Consider the following 18,117-nt stretch of genomic DNA (forward strand, 5'->3'; position numbering starts at 1 on the left):
CACATTTAAAAAAAACCTAAAAGCGTCTTCCTCAATTTAGACCGACATGTATTCTTCTACATATTTTTGGTAAAACAAAAATTGCAATAAGTTTATTTTGATTGGTTTGCGCAAAAATTATAGCACCTACAAAATAGGGGATAGATTTATGGCATATTTATTATTATTATTTTTTTACTGATAATGCAGATGATCAGCTATTTTTATCGAGACTACAACATTGCGGCGGACAAATCGGACACTTTTGACACTTTTTTGGGACCACTGACACTTATACAGCGATCAATGTTAAAAATAGCCACTGATTACTGTGTAAATGTCACTTGCGGGAAGGGGTTAACACTAGGGGGTGATTAAGGAGTTAAATGTGTGTCCTTGGGAGTGTTTCTAACGATGGGGAGATCGGACTGCCTGGGGGAGGAACAACAGATCAGTCTCCTCACCCATGAAAGAACGGAGATCTGTCTATTTACATTGACAGACCTCAGTTCTGTCTGTCTCTCTCAGGAGCGATCGCAGGTACCCGGCGGACATTGCAGCCGCCGGCCTCGCGCATTGCTCCATCGTCTAAAAGCAACCGACGTACAGCTACGACGGCTCGCCTAGGGGAGCCAACCTGCCGCAGTATAACTGTGGCGGCTGGTCCTCAAGTGATTAAATACAGACAGTACAGTGCATGCAAATAGGACTGGAGAAGGCTGACATTTAATGTCTACAATGACTAATTACGCAATCAAAAGACCATTGTGTATGCTTATTTGTGTATTTGCTGCATTTGTAAATTTTAAAAGCCAATATAAAGGAATAGTAGTGGTAAAAAAAAAGTCCTTTTGCATTTAATTAACCTTTTTTGGTTAATTGTCCTTTAAGGGGGTGTGTCGGGCGTGTGTCTTATGGCTACATATGTTTGCAAGTAGGCGTCCCTCATACCCATCTCAAAATGTTGGGAGGTATGTGTGGGAAGCTTCAGCAAATCCTATCATATAAGAAAGTGAGTAAGCTACTGGCTTCACGCCAAAGACAGCTGTAGTGAGGACTACTAAGCCCATCAGTAGTGATGAAAGAATTCGCCATAACAGAACCTGATTGGCTCACCTGCCTGTCGTGTTGGCTGACATCTCTGCACAAGGTGTCCACAATGTCCAGATGCCTCTGGAGGAACGTACAACAATTACTTTCAGTGGTTGCAGCTCCGCCATATAGTGGGACCTTAGAATTAACTTTAGGAATGGCCTGTTGTGTGCGTGTTAACACTTTATAGCTATGCACTGGTCCTGTGGGCGGAAGTAGGCAGTAATCTTACAGATTACATTACTGTATCAAATAATTTCACATCCCATTTGTCCCTAATGCTTTGTCCAGTGCCCTGCATGCAGTTTTATATTGTATATACTGTTCTTTCTGCCTGGAAACTTGAGATTGTCCATAACAACCAAAAAAGCATCAAAAGTAGTTTTAGACTAGCAAGAAAACAGCGATAATATATTAGAATCACTTGCAGAATTGAGCGATAGCGATTCGTGGGGAAATTTGTCATCAAACACTGAAAGTAATGACAGCGACAATTCTGCAACTGAGCAAATTTCAGTGTTTTTTATTTGATTACATTATTGAATACATTTTATTATTATTATATTATTATTTGTTATAACTATGTATAGTTATTTATTATATTATAATTTATGATTTTGTGTTTCAAACTTTATCATAGCCGGGATGTCTACTAGACTCTTGTTTGGACAGATTTAAGTGAGTTATTCCTAATGCCCCGTAAAACACGATCGGAAATTCCACCAGCAAAAGTCTGATGTGAGCTTTTGAACTGAAATTCAGACCGTGTGTATGCTCCATCAGAGTTTTGCTGTCAGAATTTCCCCAGGAAAATATTGAGAGCTGGTTTTTAAATTTTCCAACGGAAAAAATTCCTATAGGAAAATCCGATCGGCTGTAGCAATTCCGACGCACAAAATTCCGCCGCATGATCGGAAACAATTCCTCGCATGCTCGGAAGCATTGAGCTTAATTTTCCCGGCTCATCGTAGTGTTGTACGTCACCACGTTCTTGACGGACGAAAGCTCAGAGAACTTTTGTGTGACCGTGTGTATGCAAGCCAAGCTTGTGCAGAATTTCGTCGGAAAAACCATCCCAGATTTTTCAGATGGAAAATCCGATCGTGTGTACCGGGCATAAGAATTACAGGCCTACAATATAAAACGCCAAATTTCCATGCAAAACAATTGTACCGCTTTCAGCATCAAAAATCGGATATAATCATACCGCCAGGGAGGTTAATATAATCATACAGGATGGCATACTAACATTAGTGTCTCTTACCTGGTTTGGGCCCTGGTGTATTTTCAGAGACAAGCTCAAAGAATGATTTTAAAGCACTTTGTACCTACAATGACACAAAATGACAGTGGGATTGATTTACTGAAATATTTGGACAAGAGCAGGGATGAATCACAATGGTATGCTTGCACCTTGAGCTCACCTTGATGTAGGCATGAATAGTGAACACAATCTCTGAACCTGTATAAAAAAATCATACACTGATGTGGGAACTGCTCTGGCTACGATACTGTAGCATATACTCCATAGCAATACACATTTATATGTACATCTATATGTATTGTGGCTATATGCATTGTAGCTGTCTAATAAATGTGAGGATATACAGTAATTATTGATGCGCCAGTATGTGCATTAAAGCGGGGGTTCCGCGGCCAAACTTTTTTTTTTTTTTTCAGCATTCACTGGGGTATGAGCATAGGAAGGTACACTCGCTGTATATAACCGCGGTCCATTTTCTCAGCAAAGAAGGATCTATAAAACCTGTTTGAGGGAGTTTCCATTTTGCTTGTGGGCATCGTGAAGCCCACAAGCAATCACTTCCTGGAAGCGGTGAAATCTCTCGAGATTTCGCGGCACAGTGTCTTGTCACATTCGGCTCCCCATCACAGATTGCTCCAGAAGTGACGCTCCGTCGCCGCCATCTTGCTACACCCCACACTCCTGCACAGTAATGATAGAGTAAGAAGGGCGCAAGGGGACATCTTGTTACACCCACCGGAGTTATAGATTTCACAGTTATTTTCAACACAAAACGGATTTCCAAATACTGTATTTAAGCATATAAGCTCTGTTTTATGTTGAAAATAACTGTAAAATCTAAAACTCAGGGGGGTGTAACAAGATGTCTGCTTGCCCCCTTCTCACTCTATCATTACTGTGCAGGAGTGTGGGGTGTAGCAAGATGGCGGCGACAAAACGTGATGGGGAGCCGAATGTGACAAGAGAAGTCCCACATCGCATTGCGGCGCCCAGGAAAGTATAAGATACGCCTACTCCAGCGGGAGGGGAATCCCGGAAGTCACAGTTTAGATGGCTATACTAAGTTTTTTTTTTTTGTTTTTTTTTAAATGTTGTGGCAATTCAGTATGTGCGCTGTGCAATAATTGTTTTAGAATAATGTTGTCAGTTTGGGTGAACCTCCACTTTAATCAGGCCCAATATGCAACTAGGAGCATGCTACTTTGGGGGGAGTTAATCAAAATGAAAAATGACAGAATCTGGAGCAGCAGTGCATGGCAACCAATTATCTTCTAACTTCAGCTTTAGTTAGGCTACATACAGTATTAAGCATGAAAACAAAAACAGATCTAATTAATGTTGGCTCATTTCTGTGAAATTATGGTGAATTTGATATCTAATGCTGGCCATACACTGTATGAAAAATTGGCCGAAATTCGGTCATTTAGACAGTTAGTTCAGTTTTCAGACAGTTAATGGGCACAAAATCGAAAATTGCTGGGACGATTTTGAGCCGAGAAAACAAAGGAAAAGTTTGGAAATTTTCTCCCGTACGAACAATAAATTGAAAGGTTAATGTGTTTCCCGTCCAAACTGTCTGCACTAGGTATATGTAAAAAAAAAAAAACGAACAAAAAATGTAGATATTTATGTCCACTGAACGATTTATTGGTCATTAAATGATGGAACTATCGTTTGCGCTCACGGCCGAATGTTCGTTTTTCGAAAAAGGAAAATTTATTATCATACTTACCGTAATTTTCCTTTCCTGATGGACTCCATGGCAGCCTACGTGTGGGTTAATCCCGCCTCCTCTCCAATGTGATAGGACCCCATACCCATAAAAGTTAACTCACCAATAGACTCAGTGTTCCGTAACTATCCCGACTCCATAATTTCAGGGTGGGAACTCCGTCTGCCATGGAGTCCATCAGGAAAGGAAAATTACGGTAAGTATGATAATAAATTTTCCTTTTTCCTGACTGACTCCATGGCAGCCTACGTGTGGGAAATAACTAGCCAAACACACGGGTGGGTATGCTGAACAGAAATATATTTAATTTGTCCCGTCAGCCGACAAGACTGATAAACCAAAATTTACAGAAGACAGTGCTGCAGGTTCAACACAGTAATGGGACATAAAGGTGTTTATAGAAGACCAAGAGGCCGCTCTACAAATAACATCTGGCGCCACATGATGGGCTGCTGCCCAGGAAGCTGCCATCCCTCTCGTGGAGTGAGCTGTTACCGCCTGCGGAGGAGCCAAGCCCTTTGCACAATAAGCCTGTTGTATCGTTTGGATGATCCAGGATGCGATTGTTCTTGAAGATGCCTTTTTCCCTTTGTTCTTGCCTGAATGCAGGATGAACAGGTGATCAGAACGTCTGAATGTAGATGTAACTTGAAGATATTCAGTGAGTATCTTGCCCATATCCAGAGGGTGAGTCTCATCAGAATCTGGGTTTTTAAATGTAGGGAGAACTACTTCCTGATTCTCATGGAAAACCAACGAGACCTTCGGTTTGGAGCCCAGCATAGGTATCAGAACCACTCTGTCTGGAAAAAAGGTGAGAAATGGCTCCTTGTGACCCAGAAAACCGATCTCGGACACTCTCTTGGCCGAGGTGATGGCTACCAAAAAGGCTACTTTGGCTGAAAAGTTCTTCAACGAGGACGGGGAGGGCCCCGACATACTAAGTCCATTCAAAAAGTCAAGTACTAACGGGAGATCCCATTTGGGGAATCTTGGCTTCCTCAGAGGTCTCAATCTTGAGGCTCCACGGAAAAACTGTTTGATTAGTGGATGGGTTGCCCAAGGAATTCCAGAGAAGGCTGAAAGTGCTGAGATTTGAACTCTTAGTGAGCTTACAGACAGGGGTAGGTCTAGCCCTGATTGAAGAAAGCTTAGGATGTTTTGGATTTCTGGGTTCTTGAAGGAACTGCCCGCGGTTAAAGAAAATTCCACAAACTTAGACCATATTCTACCGTACACTTTATTTGTGCTTCCTTTCCTTGAGTTCATAAGGGTAGAGATCACCCGAGAGGCGCAGCCAAGGGATTCTAGCCTTTCCCTTTCAAGAACCAGACCGCTAGTTTCATTTGAGCCGGACAGGGATGGAGGAGCGTCCCCTGGGAGAGAAGGTCTGGTCTGCATGGTATTAGAATTGGGTCCTGAAGACTCAGATGGACTAGAAGAGGGAACCATGGCCTGTTCGGCCAGAATGGAGCCACCATTGTAATTTCTGCTTCCTCCGCAAGGAGTCTCTTCAGGAATTTCAGAATTATTGGGATCGGGGGAAAGGCGTACGCCCTCTGAAACCACCACCGATCCGTTAGGGCATCCGTCCCGATTGCCTGGCTGTAGTAACCCCTTGTGTAGAATTTTTCCAATTTGGCATTGTTCGGAGAAGCAAAGAGATCCACTTGGGGATTGACTCCCAGGGACAAGATCCAACGGAAGGACTGATCGTGGAGAGACCATTCGTTGACGTCCACCTGAGTTCGTGACAGGAAATCCGCCTGGGAGTTCTGAATGCCTGGAATGAAAACAGCCGTCAGGTTGACCAGGTTCACTTGGGCCCATTTCATAATGGGCTCTACTTCCTGGAGAAGGGATGAGCTCTGAGTCCCGCCTTGTCTCTTGACATATGATACTGCTGTGGTGTTGTCCATCCTTAGAATTACTGACTTTCCCTTCAGCAGTTGTGAAAAGGACTGTAGGGCACACCAGGCCGCTCGAAGCTCCAGGGTGTTCGAGCCTGGATTGTGGAGGCGAGCGTCCCACCTGCCTTGCGCCATGCTTGTGCCGCATAAGGCCCCCCAACCGGAGCCACTGGCATCTGTCGTCACTGTGACCCACGAAACTGGAGCGATGGAGTGACAATTCAGCAGATTCTTCGGTTGAAGCCACCAGAAGAGGCTGCCTCTCATTGACGTTGAAATGTGGATCCGCTGACTCATGCTCCCTGATTTCCACTGCCTGAGAAAGCCGGATTGGAAGGGACGTAGCCTCCAAAGCGCCCATTTCACCATTGGTGTTGTGGATACCATTGTCCCAATGATCTTCAAGCATTGATGAGCTCTTAGGTGGCGAGTACTCAAGGCCCGGGAAATCCTCCCCTGAATTACCGGAATCTTCTCTACTGGTAGGGAGATGGTCTTCCTTACCGTGTCGAATTGAGCTCCCAGATAGGTTAGACATTGAGTTGGCTCTAGGTGGCTTTTTGCCAGGTTCAGGAGCCACCCGAATTCGGACAAGGTCGAGATGACCTGATCTCTCTGTGCCAGGAGAAGGGTTTTGTCTTGGGACAAGACCAGGAGATCGTCCAGATAATGGTACAAACGAATCTTCTTCAGCCTGATGAGGGCTACCAGTGCCAAAAGAACTTTGGTGAAGACCCGTGGGGATGTTGTTAGGCCAAAGGGTAGACATATGAACTGAAGATGTTCCTGGTTGACATAGAACCTGAGGAACTTGTGCAGCTCTGCTGCTACTGGGACGTGGAAATAGGCATCTTTTAGGTCCACAGAAATCATCCAGTCGCCCGGTTGTATTGCTTGTTGGATGGTTGATAAAGTTTCCATCTTGAACTTTTTGTGTGTTATAAATTTGTTCAGGTATGTTAAGTCTATGACTGGACGCCAGGTACCGTTCTTCTTCTGTACTAAGAAGAGAGGGGAGTACACCCCAAGAAACTGTTCGTCTTTTGGGACGTGTACCACTGCCCCTTGAATTTTCAGGAGGTGAATGTAATCTAGAAGGACCTGTCTCTGTTCCAGTGACCCTGGAAGAAGGGTGGAGATGAACTTTGGACAGGGAGGACTGGAAAAGGACCATGTGTGTCCTGAGGTCACGGTCTTGATGACCCAAAAGTCCTTGATTGAGGCCGCCCAGACGTGCCGATAAAGGAGTAGACGAGCTCCAACACGATCCGCTTGGGCGGGCGTTGTCTCAAAAAGATTTCCCTTTGTCGCGTCCAGTTGACGCTTGAGTAGTTGGAGTAGGTTTGCGGTAGGAGCCTCTACCTCTGCTCCAATTCCTTCTGTAGTTTCCGCCAGGTCTGTAAGCGCGAGCTTCCCTAGCACGATCCGGGCTGTATCGCCGAAATTGGGGTGTTTTTCTTCCTGTCTGGCGCTTGTCCTGAGGAAGGAAACCCGACTTGCCCCCCGTGGCTTTGGAGATGGCATCATCCAGCTTGTTACCAAACAGGGTTGACCCTTCGAAGGGAATCTTGCACCAGTTCTGCTTCGATGATGGGTCAGCAACCCAGGGGCGTAGCCAGAGGGCCCGTTTCGCGGTCACAGAAGAAAGCATAATCCTAGCTAACAGGCGGATTAAGTCAACGGAGGCTTCACCCAGGAATGCGACCGCCAGTTTTAGCTCTGCCGTAGCTGAGTTCTTAGCTAGTTCTTCAAAGACGCCTTTGAGGAAGGAATCAACATTTTCCGTCCAGGCTTCCATGGCCTTTGATAATGCCGCTAAAGCTAGAGCCGGTTTGCACGCTGTGCCCGCAAGGCCATAAATTCTTCTGAGGTCCTGGTCCATTCTTCTGTCCAGGCCATCTTTGAAAGAGACGGAGTCAGCAATAGGTAAAGTGACATGTTTAGCCAGTCTCGTTACTGCCGCATCTACTAGAGGAACATTCTCCAAATGTTTGACCTCCTCCTGTTTGAAGGGATAGAGCCTTGAGGCTTTGTTAGCCATGGAAGATTTCTTGTCCACCTTGCTCCATTCCTCTTCAAAGATACCCTTCAGTTCAGACAGAAACGGGAACGTAGGGCGTTCTTTTCCCAGGCGCTTAAAATATTTTTTCTGCTTGGCTGGAGAAGCAGGTTGTTCCTCCCATAAGAGAGCCTCCTTAATCGCTTTGACGAGTGGCGTCACCTGTGCGAAGTCAAATTCTAAGCCTTCTTCATCACTCTCTAGGTCACCCTCAGGAAAAGCCGGAGTGGAGGCTTGAGGCCAGGAAGGACCTGGATCCTCTAGGATCTCCAAGTTTGGAGAAACAGACCCGTCAGTGTTGGTCTGAATCTGCGTGTGGGGCATGTTCTCTCTTAGAGTTCGTTGAACCACACGTTCCACCAGAGACTCGATACAATGACCTTCAGTCTCTTTTTCCCTGACCGCATGGGCGTAGCATCGGTCGCATAATGACTTGCCCTCCGGGACACGAGTGTCACATCCCCAGCAGGCTCTGCGATCAGAGCGACTATCATGGCGGTGGGAGCGGTGTCATGAGGAGGAATGTGAGCTTCTCCTCCGGTGGGAAGAAGTAGAAGGAGATCTATGTTTGGATCTCGATTTGGAAGATGAGTGTTGCGGTCTGGCAAGGTCTGCGACATTCGGCTCTGGATTAGAAGGGCTAGAAAAACATTTAGGGAAAGTGAGTCAACACCCATGGATTGTGACTAGCAACCCCTAGCCCTGATCCCTTTCCAGCACATACCTTGTGCGTGAGGGCTGGCCGCCTGTAGACGGTGACTGGTCCATATTTTTCTGGACCTGCGTATAGTGGATGACAATTCGGAACCAACAAGGAACCTATGGTGCCGAATAAAAAAGTATAAGAAATAAAAGTATGCTGTCCCCTTAAGAAGAAATTCTCTGCTAATTACTGCTTTCTCTCTCTTTTTTTTTTTTTTTTTTAAAACACAAATAAATAAATAAATAAGTGTAACTAATTAAAAGATAGTTCATTTAGATAAAACAATTGAATATAATTAAATAAATGCAGACAGACATAAGTAAAATAGCATAGCATGGTAAAATCAATGTTAGCCAGAAGTAAAGAACCATTCACTGACCTGGCAACCAGAGGGGAGACACCCAGACACTCAGCTGCTCGCCTGAAGGGAAACCCAATGAATACAGGCGAGCAGCTGATTTTAAATCACCCGCCGGTGACGTCACGCGTCCTCCACGAACGCGCCTGCGCAGTGGATCGCGATCCCACGGCGCCTGCGCGGCCGCCGCGGGAACCAACAGACTGCGCATGCGCGACCAAGCCTCGCTCTGAGGGTGGATACGGCGCATGCGCGGGGCACTAGCGATGGGAATCAGGAAGTCAGAGGCGTGCTGGAACGCAGAAGCGCTCCAGCCGCCATACAAACATAGACAAACAACACAGAGGCAAATATAAACCGCTGCCATGGAGGAATATAGAGAAAAGGGACCTTGCCAGCCGATCCTAGATGTCTTCAGCACACGCCACAGCCACAACCAAATGTGCTGGGAAGCTCTCCACCCGCCCATGGCTGGGATCCGAGCTGCACCGCTTAAAGTGTGCCCTTTTCCATTCCTTGAAGAAACGATTTAGATCCATGGAGGAGGAAAAAAAAGGAACACTGAGTCTATTGGTGAGTTAACTTTTATGGGTATGGGGTCCTATCACATTGGAGAGGAGGCGGGATTAACCCACACGTAGGCTGCCATGGAGTCAGTCAGGAAAATGGGTTTTTCAAATAGTTTATGGCCAGCATAACACTCTGTAGATAGACCACCTTAGAAATTTAGTACAAGTGATGACAGTTCTTGAACTTACCAATGCAAGAGGGATCCTCCCGGTGACATCTAGTGTCCATTCTTGGAACTGCAGGGACAAAGCCTCCTTTCTCTTCTGCATTACCTGGCTGTGGATACTTTCCACCTGTCCCCTGTTCTCTTGGTTTTCCTTCAGCTCTTCTTTCAGCTGTCCTAGCCTGCCATCAAAAAGTGTGTCATGCATAACGTATATTGTGTATAAAATATCTACCACATAATCACATATCTCACTGGATAATAATTGAGCATTTTGACTGGCATTTGTTAACTGTGGATACCATACATTACTACATTACTTTTTACTGAGTATTAACCACTTCAACTCTGGAAGGTTTATCCAGCTTCATGACCAGGCCATTTTTTACAATACAGTACTGAGTTACTTTAACTGCCACTGTACCCAAATAAAATATATGTCCCTCTTTCCCACAAATAGAGCTTTCTTTTGGTGGTATTTGATCATCTCTGTGGATTTTATTTTTTTGCGCTATAAACAAAAATAGAGCACAATATTTTTTACTTTTTGCTATACTAAATATCCCTCAGATTAAAAAAAATAAAAATAATAATTCATCAGTTTAGGCCAATATGTATTCTTCTACATATTTTTGGTCACAAAAATCGGAATAAGCGTATATTGATTGGTTTGCACAAAAGTTATAGGCCTGGATTCACGTAGCACTTACGCCGACGTATCTCGAGATACGCTGCGTAAGGCCACAGCTCAGCGGGGATTACGGATGATCCCAGCTGAGCCGACGAACACACACGGAGCGGACACAAAAACGGTCCGCTCTGTGTGAAAGAGGCCTAAGGGTCAATGTGCGCCGTCGTATCTATGCGCCGTGCCCATAGAACTAGATATGCCTGAAAATAGGCTTCCTACGTCCGACGTAAGTTTCCTACACCGTCGTATCGTGGGCGCATATTTACGCTGGCCGCAAGGGGCGCTCCCATTGATTTACGATTCGAATATGCAAATGAGTGATACGCCGATTCACGAACGTACTTGCGCCCGGCGCATTAATATACGCGGTTTACGTAAGGCTTGCGTCCGGCGTAAAGTTAAGCCTCATAAAGCAGGTGTAAGTCATGTTAAGGTATGGACCAGGGAACAGCCGTCGTATTTTACGTTGTTTACGTAGTAGAAGGTGAATAGGGCTGGGCGTAGGTTACGTTCACGTCGTAGGCAGTGATTCGACGTATCTTAGGGTGTATTTCCGACGTGATTCTAAGCATGCGGACTGGGATGCGTTCACGGGACGGCGCATGCGCCGTTCGTTCGGCCCATCATTTGCATGGGGTCACAGTTCATTTAAATGGATCACGCCCACTTCCACCTACTTTGAATTAGGCTGGCTTACGCCTACGATTTTACGTTACGCCGGCGCAACGTTGGGCGCAAGTGCTTTGTGAATACTGTGCTTGCCTCTCTGTGTTACGTCGGCATAGCGCATATGAGATGCGCTACGCCGGCAGAAATATGCGCCGCTCTCTGTGAATCCGGGCCATAGAGTCTACAAAATAGGGGATATATTTATGGCATTTTTATTATTTATTTTATTTTTACTAGTGTAGCGCCCCCTTACTTTCAGTATGGACACTACGCTAAAGTTAGTGGGGAATGGGAGAGTTATTTTGCTCCTATTCACAATTTGCTAAATTGGGACTTCTGTCATTCCAGAAAAATCCACTGGGTCAGTCTATGCTTCAGGGATGCTGTACCATCCCTGGCCAGCAGTTGGCGCCAGAGGGGTTCTGGCAGAGTAAGTTTTCCCCAGCAGCCAATTAGAGGAGTTTTTCCCTTGCGGGGCATGCTGGCGGAGGATATATCTGTGACAGGTGTCATGTGCTAAGCAAGTTTCGCGGGGTCCCGGTTCCAGGTGCGGCATCCACCTTCAGGGTGCGCGCATCCATGGACCCCGCCAGCGCGGCCCACCGGGCCAGAATTGCAGGCTATACAAAACCTCATCCGGAGGTAAAAGGGGACTCCAGTGACTTACTGGGTCCCCGGTTCTATTGAGAGGATCCCAGGCTGGGTGCCGTTCGATTGGGGGGTCGGCTTGAGGGGAACCCGGAGGCAGGTTGTCCAACAGGGCTTGAACGAACCAATCGGGGATCTGGTGACCGGAATGCTGACAGGTACGCTCTGCTGTCATCTGGTGACCTATGCTAAAACCTACTGGGAGGATTCGCTCCATTTATCCATTTAGCTCTCCTAAAGTAATTGGCCTGTGGCAGAGGCCCTAGAGCCAGGTCTGTGAAAGAGATCTGTTCCTCCCAGAAAATCCAAAGTGACACCTCGGCTGCCAGGCTTGTGAGAGGGGTCTGTCCGGGGGCACTTCACCCACTTAGAAAGAGTGGCGACGAATGATCATTCGATACTACTGAGAGCAGGACTGCTCAGTTCATATCCAGGCCTGATATCGCAAGGTTCTCCCTTTTCTCCTCATCAACCTTTTCTTCCCATTTGAAGTTGATGTTGGCCGAGTTGGCCAGGAAATAAAGCATTGGAAAACCCTTTATTCACTGTCTGGACCTCAGCTCACTGCTTTGTTCTCCAACTGCACCCATACGCCACATTAAGGTAACTCAATATGCCGATCCCAATAACAAATCAGCGGCTCCTTCGGGGGTAGCGCTACACTAGTAATGGTGGTGATCTGATATTTAGCGGAACTGCGACATTGCGGCGTAAAGATTTGACACTATTGACACTTTTTTGGGACCATTGACATTTCTATAGCCACTGATTACTGTATACCTGCTCGGTTCAGTATTTCCCCTACACACGGGCGGTTTTCCCGACAGGAAAAATGCAATGGAGCTTTGGCAGGAATTCCCATAGGACAAAAGTCGGATTTACCAGCGGGAAAAAAGAGAACTGGTTCTCTTTTTTGTTCGGCGTTTTTTGGGCAGTTTTTGGGCAGCTTTGGCTGAGCAAAAGCCAGATCGTGTGTACAAGGCATCGTCGGGAACACTGATCGTGTGTGTACGAGGCTTAAACCATATTACGTGTGGCATCATCAATAGGCAATTTTATTATTTGAATGATATATTAAGCGAGTATTTTATATAAATAAAACAATATTAAAAACACTCAAATGAATAGAGTCCTCAGTAATACTGTAGCAGTAATATATGGAAGTTACGTGAATATTCAGAACTTGACGAAAGCGCTGCTACAGTATTACTGAGGACTCTTTTCATTTGAGTGTTTTTAATATTGTTTTATTTATATGTTTTATCTTTTTAAGTAGCTGTTATTTTATCATTTTACAATCTAGTATTGTATATGATTTTTTAGGTATTATATTTCTTACTCTCAGGCCCCATACTCACGAGCAAACATGTCTGCTGAAACTGGCCCGCAGGCCAGTTTCAGCAGACATGTTTGGTCGTGTGTGGGCGCGAGCGGGCCGAATTCCAGCAAACATTTGCCCGCCGGGCCTTTTCCCAGCAGACAAATATTCCTGGACTTGTTTTAAAACAGTCCGCTGGAATTCAGCCCGCTCGGACATGTACGGTCGTCAGTACAGACCTACCGTACATGTCCAGGCGCCCGCCGTCCCTCGCATGCGTCGAATGACTTCGACGCATGCGTGGAAGCATTTTAAAGGCGGGCCGCCCACGTCGCCGCGTCATTGTCGCGGCGACACCGCGTCATCGACGCGGCGACACCGCGGACACGCCCCGCGTATTGTTTACGCGCGGACTTCTGTACGATGGTGTGTACAACCATCGTACAGAAGCCCTCTGGCAGACATGTATGGTGGAAACGGTCCGACGGACCGCTTTCACCATACATGTTTGTCCGTGTGTACCCGGCCTTACACCTCATTGGTCTCCTGAAGTGCTGAGCGGTGCTGTTTGTAGGTAGGGCGATTTAAGAATTTTGGTTTGAATATCTGAGTATTTTATATATATATGTATGTTATCTCTTGTTGTCTCATGCCCATTAATTTTATATCAGTAATAAAAGGAGAAAGAGACCCATCAAACACAAACAAGTGGAACTACATGAGGGCCAGATGGTTAGCATGGAGAAGGGTATTGTCTTCCACTGCTAATGTGTAAATAGTATTGAACTCAGTACATTGTTGGTAGTAATTTAATAGCAAGTAATTGCAGTGGTGCTGAGGACACCAATCACATGGGACACCAATTTCCATAAATAACACATTTTAGGTACCTCACATATTTGTGACAAACCACCATTGCAAACCACAAGGTACCACCATGGTAAGAAAGAATGTACATACAATAAGAGAACAACAATGAACCTCAAAGGAATACTTAATCAGCTTCTACTACAAGGACCTTGAACAGTCAATGCTATTTACTACATTTTAGCTTACCTGTTGAATTCTAAGTCAAAAACGTTATTTTTCAGATCAGCAACTACTTGTTCAAGTCCGCGAACATAAGCAGATTTTTCAGAGCCGGGAAAAAACCCAGGATTGTGTCTCATAAGGTATTCTCCAAGATAATTAACTGGATCAAATTTTACCGAGTCCTCTTCAAGAACTTTTTTTTTGTCGACCTCTTGGAGCATGGCCTCAACCCCGTGAACAACAGAGGGCATTATACTGTCAAGCAGATAAGCTCGGGTGCCCACAGTTAATTTGTCTTGGCTGAACCATTCCTTTGCCAATTCATCAGCAGGAGAACTTTCTTCAATTTTCTTCTCTTGTTCTCTTTGTTTTTTTATATTCTCCAATGTTTTTTGTTGCAGTTTTAAGCCTCTTTCATGCATTTTGTCAGAGAACATTCCTCTATAGTCTTTATCAGTTTCTGTGGAATGGGGTAACTGTGTATTTTCCATGCTGTCGTAGGTGAGCGTAGTGTTTGTTGTAGGAGTTTCCATGACTGATGATTGAAAAACTCCAAATTCTGTGACTAAATTATTAGGAAAACAAAGAATCTGTAATTAGATTAAAATATATGACACTTGCCTATTAAACAAAAAGTGACCGTTAGATCCTCCAAACATTTTGTTTAAGAGGGATGAGAGGATCTCCCAAAAATTGTCTGTAAAGTACTATAAATAGTAGTAACCCACTGCAACCAAATATATATCAGTTGTGATACAGTAAGGCCTCGTACACACGATAGGTTAAACAGAGGACAACGGTCTGATGGACCGTTTTCATCGGTCAAAACCGATCGTGTGGGCCCCATAGATTATTTAACCATCAGTTAAAAAAAAGCCAACTTGCTTTAAATTTAACCGATGGATTCCTAACCGATGGGAAAAAAACGAACGTTAGTAGGCACAACCATTGGTTAAAAATCCACGCATGCTCAGAATCAAGTCGAAGCATGCTTGGAAGCATTGAACTTCGTTTTTTTCAGCACGTTGTTGTGTTTTACGTCACCGCGTTCTAACGCGATCAGTTTTTTAACCGATGGTGTGTAGGCGCGACGGACCATCAGTCAGCTTAATCGGTTAACCGATGAAAACGGTCCATCGGTCCGTTCTCATCGGATGGACTGATCGTGTGTACGCGGTATTATACAGCTGCACAGATACAGCTCATCTGTAAAAATGCTAAACAAGATAGGTTTCTATTGGTTAGTGCACTTTATATATTACCCTTTACATTACTGTGTACGCTTGAAGACTGATTAGTTATATAACCCTAGCATGTGTATAGGCAGTTGCAGTATTTTCTCCACTGCAGGTGGCGCTCATCCGTAGCAGCAATGCAAGTGAAGGAGGATGTCAAGAGGAGTCTCGCTCTAGTATGATCTGCTTAGTCACAGGGAGGCAGCATTCACTTGGATACTGACATCCCATGTGATTTTGGCTGCCATCTTGGGTTAGGCAGAGTCTATTTAAGACCCTGGCTCCCGAGATTGGTGCGCATTCTGCACGTTGATAGAGTAGGGATAGGTCACCTGTCTTTCAGGGACAGTGCTTAGCCTCAAGGAGAGGTTCCAGGCGAGTAGGGAAAGTGCAGGGTCACCCCATCCTTCCTGGAAGCCTTCTTACTTGGGTGTGAACCAGCCAGGCTGCACTCCGCCCTTCAAGACAGATACTGTTGGCACACCCGAAACCGAAAGCTATTACTCTTCGCATAACAACTTGTGAGTGCACCCGGTTGGTTATCCTCCCGCCATGCTTGTTATACATTACTTGGCTTTTTAATATACCGAAAGGGCAACTAATGCGCCTACGACGCAATTGTACTAAGCAGGATGTTTTTCAGGAACAAGCAAAACAGTTGGGTGATAGATTTGTGCAGAAGGGGTACGACAATATATACATTCAGCAAAAGATAGAAGAGGTATCTAAAATACCCAGAGAAAAACTTCTGGAAAGCAAAATCGCAACAAGCAGACAAGATTTAGTACCTATTGTATTGGACTATAATATACAACATAAGAAAATTGAAAAAGTTATCCAAAGACACTGGCATATCCTTAAAGGTGATAAAGATCTGCGAGACGTATTACCTGATAAACCAAGATTTACATACAAGAGAGCCCCCACATTGAGGGACCAACTAGTGAAGAGCGTTATTAACCCTCCAAAGAAACAGTTCACATTTTTCACCGGAAAAGGTTTTTTCCCTTGCAAGAGATGCTATGCTTGCACACATACTAAACGTCCGAATAAAAAGGTGTCTACCTTCAAGTCTAATAGCAACAGCACCGAGTACGAAATAAGGGACTTCATTGGCTGCAACACAGAAGGAGCAGTGTATGCACTCGAATGCAGCTGCGGACTACAATATGTAGGCCGCACAAAGAGACTCTTACGGATACGTATCAAAGAACATGTGAAAAATATAGAAAAGGGGTTCGCTAATCACAGTGTTTCTCGCCACTTTGCCAAAGTCCACCATAAAGACCCCACACATTTGAAATTCTGGGGGATAGTCCCGTATTCTAGACCATGGCGGGGGGGCCATAAGGTTAGGGCACTCAGCCAACTAGAATCGAAATACATCTACAATATGGACACTTTCACACCTAGAGGTCTTAACATTGAGTTCGATCTAAACTGCTTCCTAAGTGATTTTTAGACCCTTTGTATTCTCTTATACTATCCTGTATATGTTGTGTAGAGCATTATATGTTTGAGACCCCCGTGCCTTTATCTATCCCATCTATACCTGCTGTGCGTCAGGTGCTGCTCTATTTCGGTCACCATAAAATATCAGCCCCTTCCACACCTGGTGTAATACACCTTGGGCCTAGATACCCCGACTTTCTCTACCACTTCAACATTCCCTTATTAGGCTCTCATTGCCTAGTCCCCTATATATGGTTCTCAATATACATCACCCTTTCATTTTAAAACTTATTTGTTTCTATATTTTTAAAATTTTATCTTTATTTTTAATATTTTCTTCATAGCCTGCCTGCTACCGCGCTGCCAGTAATGCAGTGCACATCGGCTTTGAGTTAGGGCAGAACTCTGCATTATAGTGTGTGATAGCTCACCATTTGCCCATATGTGTGCCTTCAACCCGACCGCCCCTATGGATGTCTTATTAGACTTTCATGTCCAACAGGTCCGGATTATGCACATTATTATAATTACTTTCCCCAGTGAAGTATAATAATAATCTCTCTTTTTTATATTAAATTTTCCTTGTTTTACTGTAATTTAACCGAATGGTTTTTTAAATAAATCCTTTCCCCTGTGGATACTTGCTCAAAGCATAAGCCAGCTGCTGCCCAGTCCGACCCAGCCCCCCCTGATCGCTCCCCCTCCGTTCCGCTCGTTTACCCAGCGGAGTTTAACACAAGTAAGGAGACTCAGGCAAAATGGCGCCGGCGTGGGATTCGCCAATATATGGCGTGGACTTCAACAAAATGGCCGCTGCTATGCCCAATTAGTGAGACGTTATTTAAACAGGACCTAGTACTCTATTTCACCATCCCCTGATGAAGTCACGTGATGTGACGAATACGCGTCGGGAACACAGAGTACACAGTAGGAGCAGCATCTGACGGACGGTGGACGAGCGCGGCGTTCGTTGCTACGGGACCGCCCTGAGACTGCCCCATGTGAGTCTTTTACCTACTTGTTTGTTTTATTAAATTTATTTGCTGCATGGTTTATGCGATGTGCCCCCCCTCTCTTCTTCCATCCCCGCCCATACACTTTATTATGAGCGGACGGCTCATATGCTGCTAAAGAGAAACTGACAGCTGGAAGAAGATTGGGATACGAGCTCGGCGCTCGTGGAGATAGGCACACGCTCCTCATACACTCCTGTAAGTTGTGTAAGTGGACAATCAGCCACTG

The 18,117-nt window shown here is 45.0% G+C and overlaps 1 protein-coding gene across 3 annotated transcripts in view; it reads right to left on the reverse strand.

Moving 5' to 3' along the window:
• EFCAB5 (EF-hand calcium binding domain 5) overlaps positions 1-18,117 on the reverse strand; it is a 107,254-nt gene that overhangs the window by 77,964 nt on the left and 11,173 nt on the right. For all 3 annotated transcript variants that reach the window (XM_040338574.1, XM_040338575.1, XM_040338573.1), the window contains exons 2-4: positions 14,213-14,753; positions 9,856-10,012; positions 2,336-2,399 (exon numbers count right to left, since the gene is read on the reverse strand). In XM_040338574.1, coding sequence (XP_040194508.1) covers positions 2,336-2,399; positions 9,856-10,012; positions 14,213-14,721 — 730 coding nt within the window. In that variant the 5' untranslated portion in view covers positions 14,722-14,753. The remainder of the gene's footprint in view (positions 1-2,335; positions 2,400-9,855; positions 10,013-14,212; positions 14,754-18,117) is intronic.

Source organism: Rana temporaria, chromosome 2 (assembly GCF_905171775.1).
Source record: "Rana temporaria chromosome 2, aRanTem1.1, whole genome shotgun sequence".
Taxonomy (NCBI): domain Eukaryota; kingdom Metazoa; phylum Chordata; class Amphibia; order Anura; family Ranidae; genus Rana; species Rana temporaria.